At 42.9% G+C, this 20,000-nt stretch overlaps 4 protein-coding genes across 6 annotated transcripts in view; all 4 read left to right on the top strand.

The window, feature by feature from the left end:
* The window catches only part of hoxc8a (homeobox C8a), a 3,934-nt gene extending 1,570 nt beyond the window's left edge, over positions 1-2,364 (top strand). The window contains exon 2 of the mRNA XM_088992730.1: positions 313-2,364. Within this exon, the coding sequence (XP_088848856.1) occupies positions 313-623 (311 nt within the window). The 3' untranslated portion in view covers positions 624-2,364. The remainder of the gene's footprint in view (positions 1-312) is intronic.
* Positions 1-20,000, top strand: part of LOC148902887 (homeobox protein Hox-C10a-like) — a 60,042-nt gene that overhangs the window by 18,471 nt on the left and 21,571 nt on the right. The window contains exons 1-2 of one of the 2 annotated variants that reach the window (XR_016114505.1): positions 5,729-6,030; positions 19,885-20,000. The exon at positions 19,885-20,000 is cut by the window's right edge and continues 11 nt beyond it. The gene's annotated coding sequence lies outside the window, so the exon portion shown is untranslated. Of the gene's footprint in view, positions 1-5,728; positions 6,031-19,884 lie in introns of those variants that run through there. The other variant, XM_088992753.1, reaches the window with a different exon arrangement.
* hoxc6a (homeobox C6a) lies at positions 11,080-13,142 on the top strand. Of its 2 annotated transcripts, none has more exons than XM_088992719.1 (2): positions 11,080-11,620; positions 11,957-13,142. In XM_088992719.1, exons 1-2 carry the CDS (start codon positions 11,209-11,211, stop codon positions 12,310-12,312), a joined length of 768 nt encoding a protein of 255 aa, XP_088848845.1. In that variant the 5' UTR covers positions 11,080-11,208; the 3' UTR covers positions 12,313-13,142. The 2 variants fall into 2 exon arrangements, with proteins under 2 accessions (XP_088848845.1, XP_088848837.1); XM_088992711.1 differs by having other exon boundaries at positions 11,954-13,142.
* Positions 13,283-16,464, top strand: hoxc5a (homeobox C5a). The gene is made up of 2 exons (XM_088992742.1): positions 13,283-14,302; positions 15,767-16,464. Exons 1-2 carry the CDS (start codon positions 13,933-13,935, stop codon positions 15,973-15,975), a joined length of 579 nt encoding a protein of 192 aa, XP_088848868.1. The 5' UTR covers positions 13,283-13,932; the 3' UTR covers positions 15,976-16,464.

The raw sequence follows: 20,000 nt of genomic DNA, 5'->3' as shown, positions 1-20,000 counted from the left end.
ACATGACGTTTATTTGTTCCCATCCGATATTTCACAACGCGGTGCAGTGAGACGTAAAATCTACAGTGGCTCGGAAATGGATTCACGTTTGCGGTGGGGGGCGGGGATGGGGTAGGTCAGCTGACATGTCGCTGCATGTTTTGTTTCAAAATGGAACCCGTACGGCCTACCTGTACTTGACACGAAAGACTACAGAACGGATCGTCTGTATGGTTCAAGCTACCTGAAAAGTCTGAATACGTGTTTGCGCGCTCGCGCGTGTGTGTTTTGTCTTATTTTTGTTTTAATCGCGTTCACTGTCTTCCCCTCAAGCCCCAGGAAGACGCAACGGCAGACAAACGTACAGCCGCTACCAGACTTTGGAACTGGAGAAGGAGTTTCTCTTCAACCCTTACCTGACCCGCAAACGGAGGATCGAGGTGTCGCACGCCCTGAGCCTGACCGAGCGGCAGGTGAAGATCTGGTTTCAGAACCGCCGCATGAAATGGAAAAAGGAAAATAACAAGGACAAGTTTCCGGGTCAGAGGGGAGAGGCCGAGGCCGAGGAGGAGGGCAACGAGGACGGTGAAGGCGAAGAGCCGGAAGAGAAGGAAGCGGAAGAGGGAGAGGAGAGCAAGGAGTGATTTGATGGGCCTTTTTATGGTTATTGTGCTGAAAAAAAAAGACGGGGGGGGCGGGGGGGGTAAGGGTAAGAACAGCGGGCACGGTCTCATCAAACGCGTCACCTTTCGTATGGTCAAGTGGGAATCGCCACATAGATATAGGCACATTTAACATCCAACGGGATTGCCTTTTTTTCTACAAAAAAAGTCAGAAAGGAGACGATCTGTATTTTGTCTTCGAAATTTCGTCTGCTTCCCTTGCAAAATGAAAAAAAAGGGAATTGAAATAGCATGCTAGATGATTGAAAAAAATTGGGGAGAAATGCATTGGAATTACCTTCGACCACGAGGATGCAAAGTGTATATAGAAAAAAATAGAATAATAATAACGAAAGGCATTGTAGGACCTTGTCAACTCCACAGATGAGTTTTTAGGAGCGCGTTCAGTCATCATCGCGGCATTTTGTACAAACCACACACCTTTTATGATGACGATCATGATTATTATTATTGTCAGTGTTGCCGTTTAAGTTCCACAAAGATGGCCTCAAAGTAGGCGATTTCCTTTTTTTCTTTCTTTCTTTCTTTCTTTCTTTCTTTCTTTCTTTCTTTCTTTCTTTCTTTCTTTCTTTCTTTCTTTCTTTCTTTCTTTCTTTCTTTCTTTCTTTCTTTCTTTCTTTCTTTCTTTCTTTCTTTCTTTCTTTCTTTCTTTCTTTCTTTCTTTCTTTCTTTCCTTTCCTATGTTTCTTTCGTCCTTTCCTTTTTCTATATTTCTTTCGTCCTTTCCTTCTCTCCCTCCTTCTTTATTTCCTTCTTTCTTTCTTTCTTTCTTTCTTTCTTTCTTTCTTTCTTTCTTTCTTTCTTTTGTTTTTCTTTCCTTCTTTCCTTCCTTCGTTCTTTCATTTTATTTTCCTTCTTTCCTTCATCCCCTTTTCTCTGTTTCGTTCCCCCTTTCCCTTTACCTCTTTCCTTCTTTCCTTCTGTCTGTTTTTTTCCTGATTTTTGTCTTTCTTTCTTTACTTGTCTTTCTTTCCTTTCCCATCCTTTATTTCCTTTTTCTTCATATTTTTCATGCCTTCTTTCCTTGTTTGGAGGCTTTGGTGGGGTGGGGTGAATTGCAATCGATTGAAATCCTTTGATGCTACCTAAACCGAGGGAGAATTGCAATAGAGATTTCTGAATCTAGAGATTTCAGATGTTTTTTTTTTATTTGAAAGTGTTTTTGGCGCGCATAAACACACACGCGCGCGCGAAACCTGGCAACTTCTTTCTCTTGTTCTCAATTTTATGTCTGTAGCATTTAGCCAATCCTTGTTGAAGACAATGAATTCTGTTAGAGTCTTGGGAAGACAATTAGCTCGAAGCCGAGCAATGACCGGTTTGTTTCTTGCAGCCAAGCACTCACTACCTAAACTGGCGAGCCACCATGCCTGTGCACAGTCCACACCTGCACCCGGCACGGTCGGGTTCCAAATGAACGCCAAGACGTGTTGTTCCCCAACAACTCAACTGCCTAAAACGCACATTAGACGGTGCCTACCTGCAACAACCACAACGAGTTTCCTTTGGATTTCGAAATGGTGGTGAAATAGACTAGTTGCTTTTGTTTTGGTTTGTTTTGCACTGAATATTATAACCTTTGTGTATACGTCTTGTTTCAAATCGATGTTAACAAGTATGCTTGGTGTTATTCCTGTGAAAGACCACGTTGTCTCTCTCCCGCCATTGTTGATGTTCACTCACAAATAAAGATGATGGCTCACAATAATTACGGACTCCTTCCTTTTTTATTACATCCAGCCTCGAGCCCATTGCCTATATATATATATATATATATATATATATATATATATATATATATATATATATATATATATATATATATATATATATATATATATATATATATATATCGTTAAAATATTTGGCTTTTTTTGTGCAGGTTGACAGTCCAAAGCCTTCTACTGTTTGATGAATCCCTTTTAATAAATAATAGCATCGTAAAACTTGCTGTCTTTGGAGACCATTTTTAATGAATTTGGGGATTAATAACATGTGAGATGAACAAGGATCCACTGTAATAATGGTGAATGTTAAGAATGTAGCGAGCAAGCAAGGTGTGGCTTGCAGCAGCACCATTGGGAGCAGACTTTAAACATATGAGCTGCCTTCATGTTCGGAACACACACTGATAAAAGAAACGTCTACGACATTGCAGTACAATCACAAACTTTACAATGACGCTGAATGCATTCAAATGAACGAACACGTTTATTGGCCATTCCACACGTTAAAGCGATGCATCGAACCATGCTTCAGTTTTAGCAGGACCCTCCCCTCCCATTCATAGCTCATTGTACCATTTTTCGTGTGTTTCATTCAGTTCTGTTACAATTAAATAGCTCCAAATTATACATAAGGCACTATATATTTCTATATCTATGAATATCCCACCATATCTCTATCTCTATCTCTATCTCTGTCTCTATCTCTATCTCTATCTCTATCTCTATCTCTATCTCTATCTCTATCTCTATCTCTATCTCTGTCTCTGTCTCTATCTCTATCTCTATCTCTATCTCTATCTCTATCTCTATCTCTATCTCTATCTCTATCTCTATCTCTATCGATATCTATATCTATACCTATATCTATATTATATATATATATATATGTGTGTGTGTGTGTGTGTGTGTGTGTGTGTGTGTGTGTGTGTGTGTGTGTGTGTGTGTGTGTTTCTTCGTTTTTGTTATTTATGTATTTATTAAATGTCTTTATTTCTTCATGTTATTAATGCATTTTTATGTATTCATGGCTACAAACACTTTTTGAAGCCTCCTGTATAAATACTCAATCGTTCGAGATTCCAGAGTGCATTAATTAACCCACCCACAAACAAGGAAAATGTATAATTCTCTTTTATAAATGTAGTGATGCTTACGCATTTGTATTTTTAAATGCTATTTTGGCTTAATTAAAATAAGTGTATAATCTAATGATTCACGAATGATTCTTGATATGGATTTTCTCTTATTAACTTAACCATACATACTTTTCCAAAATACTATTTTGGTGAAATTAGATTGAGTGCATCAATATTTAAGCGTTTGTGTAAATTGCATCCATTTGTTTGGTTTATTTGCATCGGAAGCAAATGGCGTCGATTGTGAGTGCAATTGACTGTGGAAGCAAACGAATTGTATCGGGGCTGTCCGTCCAAATATTACCCATTTAAATGTCAAAAAATACATCGTCCACCCGTTTATCTCGTTCTGTTTTCACCCGCATTTTATGAAATATCTACCAGTCATTGGAACCAAATCTGTTAAATGGCGGCCCCCTTTGCCCGCCACCCCACAAGAAAATCACGGTCGCTTCTTTTTTTTTTTTTTTGCCTTGGATTTGCCCACCCCATTCCGGATGTGTCCTCTGTGGCAACATTTGGTGTGTGGTGTGTACACATCATCTTATATCTTGTGTGCGTGTTTTCACCAGAGGGCTGACATTAGCACTAAACTTTAGTGGAGATGTTGTAAACTTTATTGGCGGTGTAAAGGCGACGATGGAAGGCGCTTTTTGGGAGGGGGGTGTCTTTGTGACTGCTCGCTGGTTCGCCTTTCTCCCAAATACTTCCTTTCATCGTCAAATTAGACCAATTTGTTTATATTTTTGTGCTGAGTGTCGTTCGGTGAGCCTTCGACTGCTATTTGCTCGTAAGTCGATTGAAGGTGCCGCGCATTGTCGTCTTTGCCTCTAGAATCCGATGCATATCTTATGTGTGCGTGTGGAGGGGGGGGGGTCTGGATTAAGGCAGTACGTCATCTAAATTATATACCGTGTCAGACATGACAACATGATTCCGACTTGATCGGAGCACTTCCGGGTGCTTTCTACTATCTTTATGGATATTTTATTTCCAGGGTATGCAGAAATCCATAATTATTCTGTTTGTCTGTAAACCCCGTCTCAAAATTTACTTGTAGACTTTGGCATTCGACTCAGCATGATTCCGACTTGATCTTGGTTTCACTTCCTGATGCTTTCTACTATCTTTGTGACTGTTTTATTTCCAATATAAGACAGAAATCCCTAATTATTCTGTTTGTCTGTAAAACCAGTCTCAAAACTTATTTGTAGTCTTTGGCATTCGACTCAGCATGATTCCGACTTGATCTTGGTTTCACTTCCTGATGCTTTCTCCTATCTTTGTGACTATTTTATTTCCAATATATGACAGAAATCCATAATTATTCTGTTTGTCTGTAAAACCCGTCTCAAAACTCACTTGTACTCTTTGGCATTCCACTCAGCGTGATTCCGACTTGATCTTGGTTTCACTTCCTGATGCTTTCTCCTATCTTTGTGACTATTTTATTTCCAATATATGACAGAAATCCATAATTATTCTGTTTTTCTGTAAAACCCGTCTCAAAACTCACTTGTACTCTTTGGCATTCCACTCAGCGTGATTCCGACTTGATCTTGGTTTTACTACCTGGTGCTTACTATCTTTGTGACTGCTTTATTTCCTGTATATGATACTTGTCCAGGATTAAGCGTTTTGTTACAGCTTCAGCTGTTGTTAAAGCGCTGTATAAATCTATATGTACTGTATTGCCTTCCTTAGTCTAAAATTGCAAAATGTTGAAGTTTGTAGAATTTGGTTGGAGAGGCACTGCGCTCTTGATTGGGCCAATATCATTATGTGAATATAGGAAGGCTCCAAAGGCCTTCCATGGGTTTATCCTTCGTCTGATTCCAGTCATGGCTCCTCCTCTTTTAATTGTGCGCTTATTTATTTTCCCTGCACGCTGTAAACTATTGCCAATTGCGTTATTGATAACATTGGTTGTCGTCTGTATATAAAGCTCGGTCGTCCTCTTTGTCATTTTTGTCGCCTTAGAACATGTCCCCCTGAAATGTCAGCATCCAAGCTGTTTCCTTTTATTCATGGTCTATATTTGCTGCACGGCAAAGAAGAGGGAATTGCAAAGATGGGTGCAAACATTCCTGGTTGTTAAAGGGAGAAATTTACAGCTGAGTAATAAAAGTTTACGACGCACGGCTCGCCGTGATTGGCTGCAGCGAGCCACGTGGCTCACGCTGCATGAACATGAACTTTATGCTGTTGTCTATTCCCCGCTCCTTCCTTTGAATCGGCAGCAGAGCAGGCTGCAGTTGTGTAAAAGCCTCTCTTTTTACCCCCCACTCGCACGTGGGCACCTCACACGTTTGGACGGCCGTTCGTGGCTCCGGTGCGGGCATCTCGTAGACAACCTCCAGCTCTCCCTCCGGAAGACGGAAGGAAAAAGAGCTGCAAAAACGGACTTTGCCATGCTGGATCCTCATAGGCTGCTCGCGCGCGCATTCGTGCGCGCGCCCTCGAGCGTGGCCAGCCAAGATGAGCGCCAGCCGAGCCCCGGCGGAGGTAGGATTGCGCATTTCTCCAGCTTCGTCTCTGTTTGGATTTGTCCTCGTGGGCGATGCAGTTCCATCGTGAGATGTTGGCAGGGTACTTGCTCATGGCCGCGTGTGACTCACGGGTGCGCCCACCCCCAAGGCCCGCGCCACAGGGGTGGCGTTGGCTGGCTTACTGGCGGGCCAGGAGCACCTGAGCGGCCACTTATATGGTTCTGCATTTTAAAGTTGATGTGGCTATAGTGCGCTGTTAGCAATTAGCTGGAGACTCTTTTAAGCAGCAGACCCACCCTGTCACCATTACTGTGGCGGGGGAGGCTAACTGATACATTGAAATAGAGTTGTTGTTGTTATTTTTTTTTACATTCAAGGTTCTGCTCATACACAAACACACACATGCACACGCCGATGAGATGACGCCTAACACTGATGGTGTAGTTGCGTCCACCCACAGTGCCCCCTAGCGTCCAACTTTGTTGCATATGGAAGTGGGCGGGGCCAGTGTTGTTTTCAGCTGCTTCCTCCCTTGCTGCGGATGTCAGCTGACCTACTTGCGCGTGCTCGTGGGTGCGTGCGCCGGCATGTGGAAGTACCTGTGTGTGCATATATATATATATACCTTTATTAGTCTCGCAGTGGAGAATTTTGCATTTCATATAATATATAAGAAGATATTATATTATTATAATATACTGTATTATATTATTTCCAAATTGGGGAAACACCATTTTGTCCAGATCGACGACTCAAGCTTATTCTCTGTTTGCAAGACACTGTCACACGTGTCAGGAGGTTGCATGATCATCTTTATTGTCGTTCATATGGATTGACATTCGGAATTATAATACCAGATATAGAAAAATATGTACGTGTGTGTGTGTGTGTGTGTGTGTGTGTGTGTGTGTGTGTGTGTGTGTGTGTGTGTGTGTGTGTGTGTGTGTGTGTGTGTGTGTGTGTGCATGTGTGGGGATCGCAAAATGTACATAAAATTTTTCAGTTAACGCATTCCATTTTTTTTTCTCTGACAGAAGTCCCTTCCTGCCCCAATACATTAATATATGATGTATATAAAATGTTGATTAGAATCAGAATCAGAAAGCCTTTAATCGTCCCACAATGGTGACATTTGCGACTACACGGCGTAATCGTGCGTGTTTGTTTCAGATTCTTCTTGCCCCGTTTTACATGACATGATTTGTCCTCTTAGTGAGACATTCGCGTGATGTGTGTGTCTCTCTGTGTGTGTGTGTGTGTGCGTGTGCGTGTGTGTGAGTGTGTCTCGAAAATCAACAATGGCCTACACTGTAGGAAAAAAATGTAAATATATTCCAAATGGTGCTTCTTCTTGCCTCGTTAATCCTCACAAGCCGCGTGGTTTGTCGTCCCCCTCGCGAGACGCTAGCTGCTTTCAAGGTCTGCACAAAGAAGCAAACAGGCCATTCGGAACATGTGCTGCATGTACAGCGATGCAGCTCAAATTGCACACACACACAGAAATAAAAAAATAAAAAGCAGAAGGTTGGAATGCTTCTTGTTTTGTATTGGTCAATAAAGGTCCATTGAAGTCCTCCATCTGTCCCCATCACCACATTTAGAATTCCGACAGGGCAAAAGTTTTTTTTGCCCACTAATGGCCTTAATTTATGACGTGTGGATCAACATGCCGCTCGCCGGCCACTGACTTCCCGAGTGTATAACGAGCATAAAGTCCAACACTTCCGGACCTAATTGGGCCCGTCTGCCACACTAAAGTGCCCATAGACAGCTTTACATTATGTTCCAGCCCAAAATGAAGAAGTCGAGCAAAACGGGGGAGACATCAAGGGGGGAGGGGTTGTCCAGCCCAAAGCGTTCTGCGGGGCTGCGTTTTAATCATGACGAATAATGTGAAAATTGTACACTTGCCATTAAAAAAATAAAAAATAAAAAAAACAGTGTGTCATGTGAAAAACCACCCAAAGAAGCAGCTTTAATGTGCATGAACTCGCTGAGTTTAAAGCCTTAGGTTGGAATTAATATGAACCTACCGAATAATAATAATAATAATAATAATAATAATAATAATAATAATAATAATAATAATAATAATAATAATAATAATAATAATAATAATAATAATAATAATAATAAAGCCTTTGATAGTCCCACAATGGTGAAGTTTGCAATCTACAGGAGGAAAATTTAAGTGGGTGGTTAGGGGGGAGTAGTGTATGCACGGAAGAAAATGTCAGGAGACTGAAATGTACAACTGCACAAAAAAGTTACATAAAAAGAACTGTACATGAGAAAAAATACATATAAGTATAAAAAGCTTATTTGATAATAAATAATAATAATAATAATAATAATAATAATAATAATAATAATGAATGGCAGCACTTCTTATAACAGCCAGAACAACCATTAAAAATTATCTGTTATGATGATCATCATCATCATTAGTATTAGTAGTAGTCATAAAATTACTGTACTATCTTTATCACTGTTTTTTTTCCTCTACAGTATAAGATAGTTGTACATGTAAAGCCCTCTGTTACAAGTCCAGATATTGTTAAAACGCTATATAAATCAATATGCATTGTACTGTATTGTGTAATTATTATTTGAATTCTTATAAATATTTTTTTTCTTTTCGGCTTTTCCATTCAGGGGTCGCCAGTGAATTTAATGCAGTTGCGTGAGGCGTCCTTTTTTGGCGCTTTTATTTTAGTTTTGTTCCCCGAATATAGTTGGAATGATAGTGGAAGTACAAAAGGCTGCCTGTGAGCACCCAAAGCCGCACATGACACTTCTGAAGGGCCGCAATAAAAGCGTAAAATACGAAGGCAAGTCTGACCTCTCCAATTGTGCAGTGCAGTGGGTGAATCTCTGCTGCATTCCAGCCGAGCTACCTCAGTCGCAGGCAGGCACACATCGAAGGCTTCGCTCCTCCTTTGCCTTTTATGTACAGCCCAAACTTGTTTTTTGCAGTTGCTGCGTGGAGATATTAAAATATTCAAAACACCATTTACAATTCATTTGTCATAATAACACATTTCATTTAGAAGCGCCGTTAAAAACTCTCAAGGACAGAATTCATGGAGGAGCACAAAACCAAGCAAGAAGAAAATAAGAAAAACAAATTGTGAAGAGTGCAATTCAAAAACAAGCGCTCTTATTTTTTGACGTGATCCTGAACATTTGCTGCAAAGGCGGATGGATAGTCCCCATGCACATATGGCCACAAATAAGGTGGAGGGGAAGGAAGGTTTTATGGCAAGTCACTTCCTCGTCTTTGTTGTCTCTTTGGTGGGCTGTCGAGGCTTGCGCACTAAATCGACCAGACAGCCCGTAAACGCACTTTGGAATCAGGAACTATTGTTTTCCACGATTTGACCTGTTGAAAAGTCACTCTGTAAAAATTGGATTTCACCTCAGCGTGTTGTTATTTTATACAGTTCGGACAGGGATAACTACAAGGTGTTTTTATCTTTTCATACCCCCTGTTCAATCTTCCTGCAGTAGATTACAAATTTTCCCATTGTGGGAATATTAAAGGCTTTCTGATTCTGAAGGAACAGGTGACGCCCTTCAGAATTGTTTTCGTCTTTTACAGACGAAAAGCATCCCAATGCTAATATCCGTTTGGAGTTGGACAAGTCACACTGCGGGCAGACAATCGCTCAAGTTTTGCGTGTTGGTGGTACGCCTCAAAAGCAATTTCCAAGGCCATTATTTGTCGCTCACATAATCATCAGTTTGCGTGGTGCGCGACGATGGAATGCACACGTATGACGGCAACCACTCAGCACTTTACAACCGCCTGCTTCAAAAGCCGAGCTGGTCGTCGGGATTTTCGAGTATTTTTCTATCTGGAGACCGACTAGTGGAATTGTTTTTCTGCAAAAGTGACAGAAATCATTTTCATTAAAGCATTTTTTTCTTTTTTTACGCGTTTGTGCCTGTAGGCGGCTACCCCGTGTTGCTGCAGGGATAGTTTTTTTGTGAGCTGGGGAGCATGTTTTATTGCCCTCGCTTTCACAAGCGAGACCATCGACGCATTCATACACCCCCCCCCTGTTCACTACATGGTTTTGTAAATAGCTCGCACGTCTAGTAATTTCTCACCCAATGGCAACGTTTGGATATTACGAAAAAGTCATCAATTTGGCCTGGATGAATAGAATATGTCAATTTTATCGGTAAACTTCTGTGTGGATGAAGTATCTCTCTCTCTGTGTGTGTGTGTGTGTGTGTGTGTGTGTGTGTGTGTGTGTGTGTGTGTGTGTGTGTGTGTGTGTGTGTGTGTGTGTGTGTGTGTGTGTGTGTGTGTGTGTGTGTGTGTGTGTGTGTGTATGTTTTAAGTGTGATTTGAAATGTATTTACATGGGACATGTTTGCAATGTTTTGGTCACAACAGCATTTTAATCAAATGCATTGTTGATAAATAATCTCTGTCATGACCCTTTAGACTCTGTGATGATTTAAATGCAAATTCACCATATCTTTAGAATCGGAATAAGAATCAGAATCATCTTTGTTTACCAAATACGTAGAACACACAAGGGATCTGTCTGCGGTAGAACACGCTGCATCAGTATCATCATAAAAAAGACATTGCAAATAAGTATGGAGGACACTAATCAAGGCTAATTTAATCAAATGTAACCATTAGTCCCGCCTGCCTTCCTGAAAGTGAACATTTGCTTGACAGTGCCTTCGCTTACAAGACTGAGTGTATGTGTGTACGCGCACGCATTGGCGTCGCTTCCACTGTTTCTCGGCATTTTGCACTTATGCTCCACGCAGCTCGAAGCTCCCAGCGAGAATTTCTACCGCACTCCCTTCTCGCCATTGGTGGAGCCCGGGTCAGCTGACTTGGTCATATTGTCTTGGAGCGAGACAAGCCTCGACTATCACACTCGGCTTTGGGCGTCTTAAACGGAGATTGCAAACTCATAATATTGAACCGCCAACGGCAGACAAGTTGAGGGGCTATCGCGGGGTACACCGGGGAGAGAAGGAGAGAGTTAGAGAGAGCGCGACAGAGCGAGAGAGAGAAGAAGGGGGGGAGAGGGGGGGTAAGAGAGAAGAGGAGCTCGCGGAAAGGTGTGGTTGGCTGACACACACACGGGAGGGAGATTTACTGGGAAGGAAGATTGAAAAGCGAACAATAAAGAAGTGGGCAGAGTTGGAGAAGAGGCCAGGTATGAATTCGTATTTCGCCAACCCGTCGCTCTCGTGCCATCTGTCCGGCGGCCAAGAGGTTTTGCCCAACGTGCCCATCAACTCCAGCACCTATGACCCAGTCAGACACTTCTCGTCGTACGGAGCCGCCGCGGCCGTGAGCCAGAACCATCGGATATACGCCGCCGGCCCTTTCTATTCGCCCCAGGACAACGTGGTGTTCGGTTCGGGACGGCCCCAGTACGACTATGGCTCCGGCGTCTTCCTGCAGGACAAAGACGTGCTGCCCAGCTGTAGGCAGGCAAACGTGGGACTGAGTGGCGCGCAGAGTCACCTCGGCCAAGATTACGCCTTGGAGCAGAGCAGGGCGGCCCAGGAGCAGAAGAGCAACATCCCGATCTACCCGTGGATGCAGCGCATGAACTCACACAGCGGTGAGTTTTACTAGCAGCCAATCAATTCAGGGAATGGGCCCCCTTTTACGATTCGTCTCACCAAGAGAGTAAGCTACTTTTTATGGCCCCATAAAACACCACTGTATCTCCTTGACTTGTAGATGGGCCTTTTGCATGTGCTTGCGCGCCGAACTCGTGTACACGCTTGCATTTATTGATACACAAAGGCCGACATCTCCTTCAAGACGCAGGACAGTCCCCCCTTCACCCCCAGCCCAAATAAACTCACGCACTACTCTCCCAACCCATCCATCAATCAACCAATCAAACCAAAACCAAAATCCTCATTGAACGGGCGACTTTCTACCCCAGCAGGAGTGGGCTACGGGACAGATAGACGCAGGGGACGACAGATCTACTCCCGCTACCAGACTCTGGAACTGGAGAAGGAGTTCCACTTCAACCGCTACTTGACTCGCCGCAGACGCATCGAGATCGCGAACGCCCTTTGCCTCACCGAACGTCAGATCAAGATCTGGTTCCAGAACCGACGCATGAAGTGGAAGAAGGAGAGCAACCTGACCTCCACGGTGGCCGGAGCCGAGTCCACGGCGACCACGCAAGACGACGAACGCGGCGGAGGCGACGGCGGTGGAGGAGGTGGAGGAGGTGGAGGAGGAGGCGCGATCAAAGAAGACCAAGACACCGAGGACAAGAAACAGAAGGAATAGTTCCAGTCACCTGGAAAATAAAACAACAACATTACTACCTAAAAATGGAGCTGAAAGGGACCACAATGCATGACGGCTCCCATTCCTCGTTATCCTCATAATGGGGGTGATGAGCCTTAAAAAAGAATAATAATAATAATCAAAAGAATAAAAAAAACAAGCCCAATAATTCCAGCCACTTTCTGATCGCCGTGACTCTGGATCACTCCTATATTATTATTATTATTATTATTATTATTATTATTATTATTATTATTATTGACTTTTATGGCATTGTGCAAATAATTCAAACAAACGAATTATTAATTCCTACGTGATTTCCAATGCCAGTAGCAACTATTTAACCCACCCCCCACGTCCCACCGCCCCCTCCCTGCAGTCATTGCATCACTGTGAAGTATGTACACACCAAATCCAGTGTTAAATTAGTATCGACATTCCAACAAACGGAAGGATTCGAAGCCTTCGTTTGGTCACAGTGTCATGCATGCATGCAGGCTATACTTGAATATATAAAGATGATGTAAACATAGTTCTTGCAGAAACGTGAGCGTTACACGAAGAGACAAAGACAGAAATATGTGCCTGTATACAGGCCGCTGAGCAACTCAGCAAATATTATGCAAATCTTGTAAGACTGAATGTGCATTTAGTTGCTTTGATGAACGACGCACAATACCAAATTGCGCTTATTCCCCTTCCCCTTTTGACCCCCTTAACACAATTCCTTGTGAAATATATTTGTACACGTCGTCATTTTTTTTTATTTTGGAAGGTCTTGTTTGGTCATAATTGTGTAACATATGGAATAAAATATTTGTAAAAATGTGCATGTTGTGAGATGCCTTAATGATGGTTTGTGGGGATGTCATACCAATGCTTGTTAAGTTTCTGGGTTTAAAAAAAAACTAGTGGGGAGGTAAATTTGGTTATTCTTTTTCACAAACACCTTATGGACTTTAGATAGTCCAAAAACATTCTTGTGGGTATCGTCGATGCTGAACGTTTTGAACTTCACTGCTCTTTACTGAACATAAGAGGACGTTTTTAGATCACGGCATTCAAACCCTTAAGAACAGTCATGAACATTCATCTCATTTGAGGCCATGTATTTATTTAAGTATTTTTTATGAGAATAGCAGGAAAGTGTTTGATTGCAGAGTTCGGTGTGTCCCTTCCTTCCCTTCCCAGACAGTCTTGCCCCCTTCCTAACAGCAGATGACGCTCTTGTCTTACTCTGGTGGTCTTTTTCGCGAACGTGTGCTCGCCTTGCTCTCTAGCAGCAGCAAGCAGCTCGAGGTTTACTGGACACGTCTTTGCCATTCATCAATATCCCCATTGAGTATCAACGCCAATTTATGACTGGCCAACATGCGCACGTGATCCCATACAAATAGGCCATATTTGGGTAGCGCTCATCGGATCAAGGATTAAAAAAAACATACCAAAGGCCACTGCGCCTATAAATCCGGATTATTTTTTCTTTAAAAGCAAGGCTGTGTTTTTTCTTCTTTCAAACGTTACTACAAAGAAAAGCAATGATCAACACAAATCAGGGACGAAGAGCAGTGTCTATCCAGCAAGTATCTGGGCGCTAAAAGTGTCAAGCGATTTTTGAAAATGAGCTCGAATGTTGACAGCTGCAGCGTGAGGCATGCGACCGAGACAAGTTTCCCGATGTTTGGCTTGGTTGGGCGTCACCGATGCGTCAACGGGAGCGCCGTATTCCCACGGCCGGTGCCCGCCGCTTCGCTCGGACGGAGCCCGAGAGGTAGCCCGGGGGAGGCTCCTCCTCCGCCGCCCGGACCTCACACGCACGGCAGTGCCCCGCGGACCAAGGCCCGGTCCGGCGACGAGCGCAGCCTGGATGGCGGCTCGAGTGCTGGAAAAACGCAAGCAGGCTCGCGGAAGGCGGACGGCAGCCAGCCGCAAAGCAGTGAGCGCGAACCGCAGATTTATCCGTGGATGACCAAATTGCACACGAGCCACGGTAAACTTTGCGTCTATCTTCTCACTCCCTCTTACGCGCTGCTCTACTTCGTTTCGAGCGCTCCACTTTCCCTCTTGAGTTTTATAGGCCAAACGCAGGAAATAATAAAAACTCGCGGCCATAAATTTTATGACAAAGGCATCCATTGCTCGTAAAGCTGCTCTATTACGGCGAAGAGGTGTTTTGAGGGATGATATATGCTGCAGTAATTGAACCGCGGATCAAACTGCATGTGACAAAATTATTAAATAATATTACACATTCATCCCTATACCATTTGTTGCTGTTTTTTATCACTCCTCCCATGCAGTGCAACGTATAAATGCTATACAAGATCAGTGCGCGAGAGCGTGCGTGTCTGTTTGAAGCTTTAGCCTTAAATTGAACTCTGGGAATCACCAATGACCTGACCCTCGGTTGAACTTTTCACCTCGAAAAGTTTTGAATAGGCATGCATGCACTCTTTGGACGGCCAACGATCTTGCTTTCTCTTACTTCACCCGCATGCAAACGTCGCAGTCTGCCAGACAGGCAGCACACCCCTCTGGAAGGCTTCAAAATGTCCAACTCTCTGTTTTGTTGCGGCCTCAGAGTGTCAGGGTGTACTTTCAACAGCTTTCATTCCAATTGTTGTGGCATCGGTAGCCAGCAGTCTTTCAGTTAAAGCACAACTACCACTCGTCTCGAAATGGAAATGTATCGTTCCACGCAATTGACCCATAGAGAAAAATAAATACACAGGTGTGTAGTTTGACCGTGAAGCCCGTTCATTTAAGTCGCCCAGCACTCAAAAGTACACTGAAAGTTAATTGCCATTAGCATGTAATATTTTAAGATCATTAGACATTTCGAAGTGGTTTGTATTACGTACGTTTCACAACACCAAAAGAGAGTCAACATTTTGGACATCATATCGCTCTCATGTATATTTAGGGAAATAAAGCAGCAACAAACGGTGCAAAAACAACTGAGTTGTTTATCTGGCCAAATCAAAAACACAATTTTTAAACGACAAGTTTGCTTTAACTGCAATGTGCACTACACAGAGGAACTGGGGAACGTTTGCTTTTAATGTTAAGACATTTGCAATGTTGATACTTTTAAACGTAATTCTACAGTCCTTAAATTGCATAACCAGTCGGACGAAAGTACTTAAACCACGTCGTTTTCGTCGATTCTTGCTCAATTGAATACACAAGGTGTAGCATGAGAACAGGAAAAAACAAACAAACAGACAAACATGTATTTCTTCCTCTGAAGTCAGCTACGATTAAGAAAAACCTTGGAGGATGGCTTCATGTCAGCTACGTCTGTAGCCATCGCTCGATATTTGTAAGAAAAATTGAAAAGGAACCGAACCTGCAGAAACAAAGACAACACCCCCCCCCGCACCCCTCGACGGCCACACACTGAATTTCCGAGCGAACGTCAGTTGATTTCTAACTTCTGTTTGCAATACGACAGAATCGGAAGGCAAGCGTTCGAGGACCAGCTACACCCGCTACCAGACTCTGGAACTGGAGAAGGAGTTCCACTTCAACCGCTACCTGAGCCGCCGTAGGCGTGTCGAGATCGCGCATTCTCTTTGTCTCAATGAGAGACAGATCAAGATCTGGTTCCAGAACCGCCGCATGAAATGGAAGAAGAGTTCCAAGATCAAAGTGAAAGAATAAAGACAATTTGCGTCACCGCATATAGCGAGCAAAAAGCGGCCTGACCTGCTGATGAACTGCCGGGGTAGCAATGACGTCATGAAAGTGCACCGCGGCTCTTCATCAGCAATTATGTGTCACGTGTCGTTCCTGTTTGGGACTCACTCCATTGACTCTCATTGACGTTTGATCAATTGGTTTACGTTACTAACTGGATTTTTCTGGCCAATGCGACGATCAGACCACTTTGGGGCCGCCGATCACTTACGCATGTTACTAATTGGGATTACCAGACCGATAAAAACATGTCAACTTTTTTTGGGTGGGTTCTTCGCGGGTGACTAATTTGTGTGAGTGCGCGCGTGTGTGTAACCCAATACAAATGTACGGTGATATAGTGATGTGGGGGGAAAATAATATGTAGACTTCTGATGCCCTGTGAATAAATAACGCCATTGATAGCTTCATTGTTGATTGTAACCAATAAAGTCATGACATGCACGAGTTGTATTTCGTTTCCAGTTGTGGCGTTCTATTCTATTTATTACATTTAAACAACGTCGACGCCTAACGACGTGTCGTTTAAACAATGAGCTCACATTTGTAGTCTGGTTGCAAGGCGAGTGACAAACGCGCAATCAAGTTTAAGGACCCCCCTCATAAAACTTTATTGCCCCCGTTTCCGGACAAACTGTTTCCTGTTTTGCCAGGAGAAGGAAAGAGAGTCCCGGCCTCGGCTGGGCCTCGCCTCGGCCTTGCATCGCCTTCCTTTTCCTTTTCCATGCGGAAAAACTACACGTGGCTAAAGCTCGCTGTCCTTTTTTCGAAGACACCTGGTTACAGCGTCCGTATATGCGATAATAGCATGGCAGTGCACACCGCGTTGTGATTTTTTTTTTTTGTGGAGGGGGGGGCGGGGGGGGTGTTTAAACGTTTGAATGGGAACCCCAGCAAAGGAATAAAACAAGAAATCGACAGGACTCACCTCTTGAATCCTAATCGAACTTACTCGGTGCTTTCAAGAAGAGAAAATCGCAGTCCACTGTCTGTCACTGCGACGTGGCCTGTATTGAACCTTCCTCGTTTCCCCCCCTGCTCGGTCGTCTCTCCTTTTCGGGTATTTTAAAGTTTACAAGGTTACATATGCCAATTGGCCGGAGCAGGCCCCGTGAATGGTGCTTGGGAAGCACGTGGTGTCATTTAAGTGGCTTTTATGGCCTGGAAGGGCTGACAAACCTTCGATATATACACATCATATATAATCTTAACTGTCCGGAGATCACAGCTGCTGGCTAGCCGCGTTCAAGCCTGCGTGTGTACGCCTCATCTGGGCCGCGGAGGGCTTGTTGCAAGGCAGGATCTGGCAACTGGGACCCTGGCCATGCATGCTGCGAAGCACTGCGAGCGCGGTGAGTTGAACACTCAATTCCGAATTCGCCATGCAGGTCACTGTTTTACGAAAACGATGTCACTCAACAATTTGGACGTTGGAACCGGTTCCGTGTAACATGCGTGGATTTGAGAAATTATTTTGTAAATACCAACGAGTTTTACAGTAATAGGGTCGTTGTTGTTGAATGTGATCAGAATCAGAAAGCTTTCAATATTCCCACAATGGGCACATTTGCAATCGACAGCAGCAAAATTGAAAGGGGCGGGATCAAAAGATAAAACAAAGTATTCTATGCACAAAAGAAAATGTCAGGAGACTGAAATGTACAACTGCACAAGATAAGTATCAGAAAAAGAACTGTACATAGTGCAAAGTGTAAAAATATATACACGTATGAAAATCACATTTGATATATCTAACAATATTGAGGTGGCTGTGCTATTTACAATGCATTGTGTGTGTGCATGTGTGTGTGTGTGTGTGTGTGTGTGTGTGTGTGTGTGTGTGTGTGTGTGTGTGTGTGTGTCTGTGTCTGTGTCTGTGTGTGCAAGTGTGACGAATGAGTGCAGTCTCATTGTGGTTTTATGCTGCAGACATGCAAAACGCTTTGGAAATATTCCACTGAAAAATTGTAGTGCTGCATGTGCGAATTTAAATCCGTGCAAACAACACTCCCACGGAAAAAAAAATCAGCTTGACTGAATTTAATATTGTTCATAGTGAGGAAACTAAACTGTACGCGTTTGGCTGTGTGTGTTTGTGTGTGTCTGTCGCAGAGCCACAGGCTGAACCACCAGTTGAACACAGCCTCAGTATGTTGTAAAGTCTCAATTTTGACTTGAATTGTCTCTTAGTGTTGGTATTGCAGGGTCAGCAGCGACAAGATTCTCCCTTTCAACGATGTTACTTCCGCGTTTTCATGTGGAGCAGGCTGATGCGTAATATACTTCCGTTAGGGGGCACTGTGGGACACAAGTGTACATTTGCTTGTGTGTGTATGCGAGAGAATGCCTTTTTACAGCAAACTCTTCTTGTATCCAGCAAATATTTTGGAACAACCAATGTGTGTGTTATTCAAGACGCGCAGAGTCCGGGTGACATTTTCATTGTCTCGGCCTGCATTGAAAATATAAGTAATGAGTGCCTCGCGTTTCCTGAATGTGAGCACAAAATCGGCTTCTGGTTCACCTGATGGCGTGATTGGGCTTTGGAGTGATGGAGGTTTTCAGTTTTTGTGTTGAGTTTAAAGGGTCAGTCTTCAACGTACCTCTTCGATCCTTGTTCAGCGAGTGTTTTTCTGCTCTCTCGGTCATCCCCGGCCCAGTTGTCAATAAAACATCAGAGCGAAAATGAAACCAGATCGAATGCAGTGTATGATCTCTGAATAAAATAGAAGTCAACACTTCTCACCAATTAAATAAGAGTCAGAATCAGAAAGCCTTTAATAGTCCCACAATGGGGAAATTTGCAATCTACAGCAGCTAAATTGAAAGGGGTGGGGGAAAAAAGTATTCTACGCAACAAAGTATTGTATGTAAATCTTATGATTGAAATTTAGTCACCTTACACTTGAAAAATCACGAAATATATTCAATGTCTTTCAAAACCAAATGCACAAGCAAAAGGTTGTAATTACCCATCATATATTTTGATCAGTACAGTTACATATATCAAATATGCTTTTTCATTCTTGCACTACTTACAGTTCTTGATGAAATACTTTACACAGTCATACATTTCAGTCCTCTGACATTTCTATTATGCTGAGAATACTTTTTGTATCTTTTTACCCCAACTCCCTTTCAAATTGCTGCAAATATCCCCATTGTGGGACTATTAAAGGCTTTTCGATTCGGATTAACACAATTTAGCAGTTTTTTTCCCTCACCTCGTTTAGGATTTGTAGGCCGGCACACGAAACCAGGTCTCATATCAATAACACAATTAAAAACTAAAACATTGTGCGTTAATGGGGAAAAATATTTCGATTGAAAGTTAGCCTGCACAGTTAAGTCGTTCCACTTATTTGCAGTTGCTTGTAAGCCAGGAAAGGTCATTTTCAAACAACGTTAGCAACAAAATAAAAGTCTGTGAAATACACTTTGTATTCGATGAAAAATATTTTTATAAAAGAAAAATGTGTCCAAAATATGTCCCAAACTTTGAAGGAAATACAAATAAAATGTCATTACATATTTGTAGACACACTTTGCAAAAGAAGTGTTTGTCTGTAAAACCCGTCTCAAAAGTCACTTGTACTCTTTGGCATTCAACTCAGCATGATTCCGATTTGATCTTGGTTTTACTCCCTGGTCCTTTCTACTATCTTTGTGACTGCTTTAGTTCATGTATATGATCGTTGTCTACATTAAGTGCTTTGTTACAGCTTCAGCTGTTGTTAAAGCGCTATATAAATCAATGTGTATTGTATTTTATGTTCCTATCTTCTTTTTCGTTGACTTGGGTTTCCTTTGGTAAACGTTCAGGGTTCCTTCAGGCGCAGCGTTTGATCTAGTGTCTCTTTTGTGTTTTTGCAGAGCTTTCCACCGCCGCCGGCTAGGAAGTGCGTGAGGCCTTGGACTGGGTCGTGTCGCCTGTCCACTTGTCTTGACAACGGCTCGCAACTTGCTACGTGTGCTTACTGAAGGACAGC

The sequence above is a fragment of the Hippocampus bargibanti genome, linkage group LG01 (assembly GCF_051943395.1).
Source record: "Hippocampus bargibanti isolate YZ-2025 linkage group LG01, ASM5194339v1, whole genome shotgun sequence".
Classification (NCBI taxonomy): Eukaryota; Metazoa; Chordata; class Actinopteri; order Syngnathiformes; family Syngnathidae; genus Hippocampus; species Hippocampus bargibanti.
Note: the sequence above shows the minus strand (reverse complement) of the source record. Positions and strands in the feature narration are given on the sequence as shown.

What these genes read in the sequence shown, in the direction of transcription:
- hoxc6a (XM_088992711.1), top strand. Translation starts at nt 11,209, where the DNA reads ATGAATTCGTATTTCGCCAACCCGTCGCTCTCGTGCCATCTGTCCGGC. An exon ending in GCGCATGAACTCACACAGCG is followed by an intron (nt 11,621 to 11,953) that starts GTGAGTTTTACT and finishes TTTCTACCCCAG; the next exon opens with CAGGAGTGGGCTACGGGACA.
- hoxc5a (XM_088992742.1), top strand. Translation starts at nt 13,933, where the DNA reads ATGAGCTCGAATGTTGACAGCTGCAGCGTGAGGCATGCGACCGAGACA. An exon ending in CAAATTGCACACGAGCCACG is followed by an intron (nt 14,303 to 15,766) that starts GTAAACTTTGCG and finishes GCAATACGACAG; the next exon opens with AATCGGAAGGCAAGCGTTCG.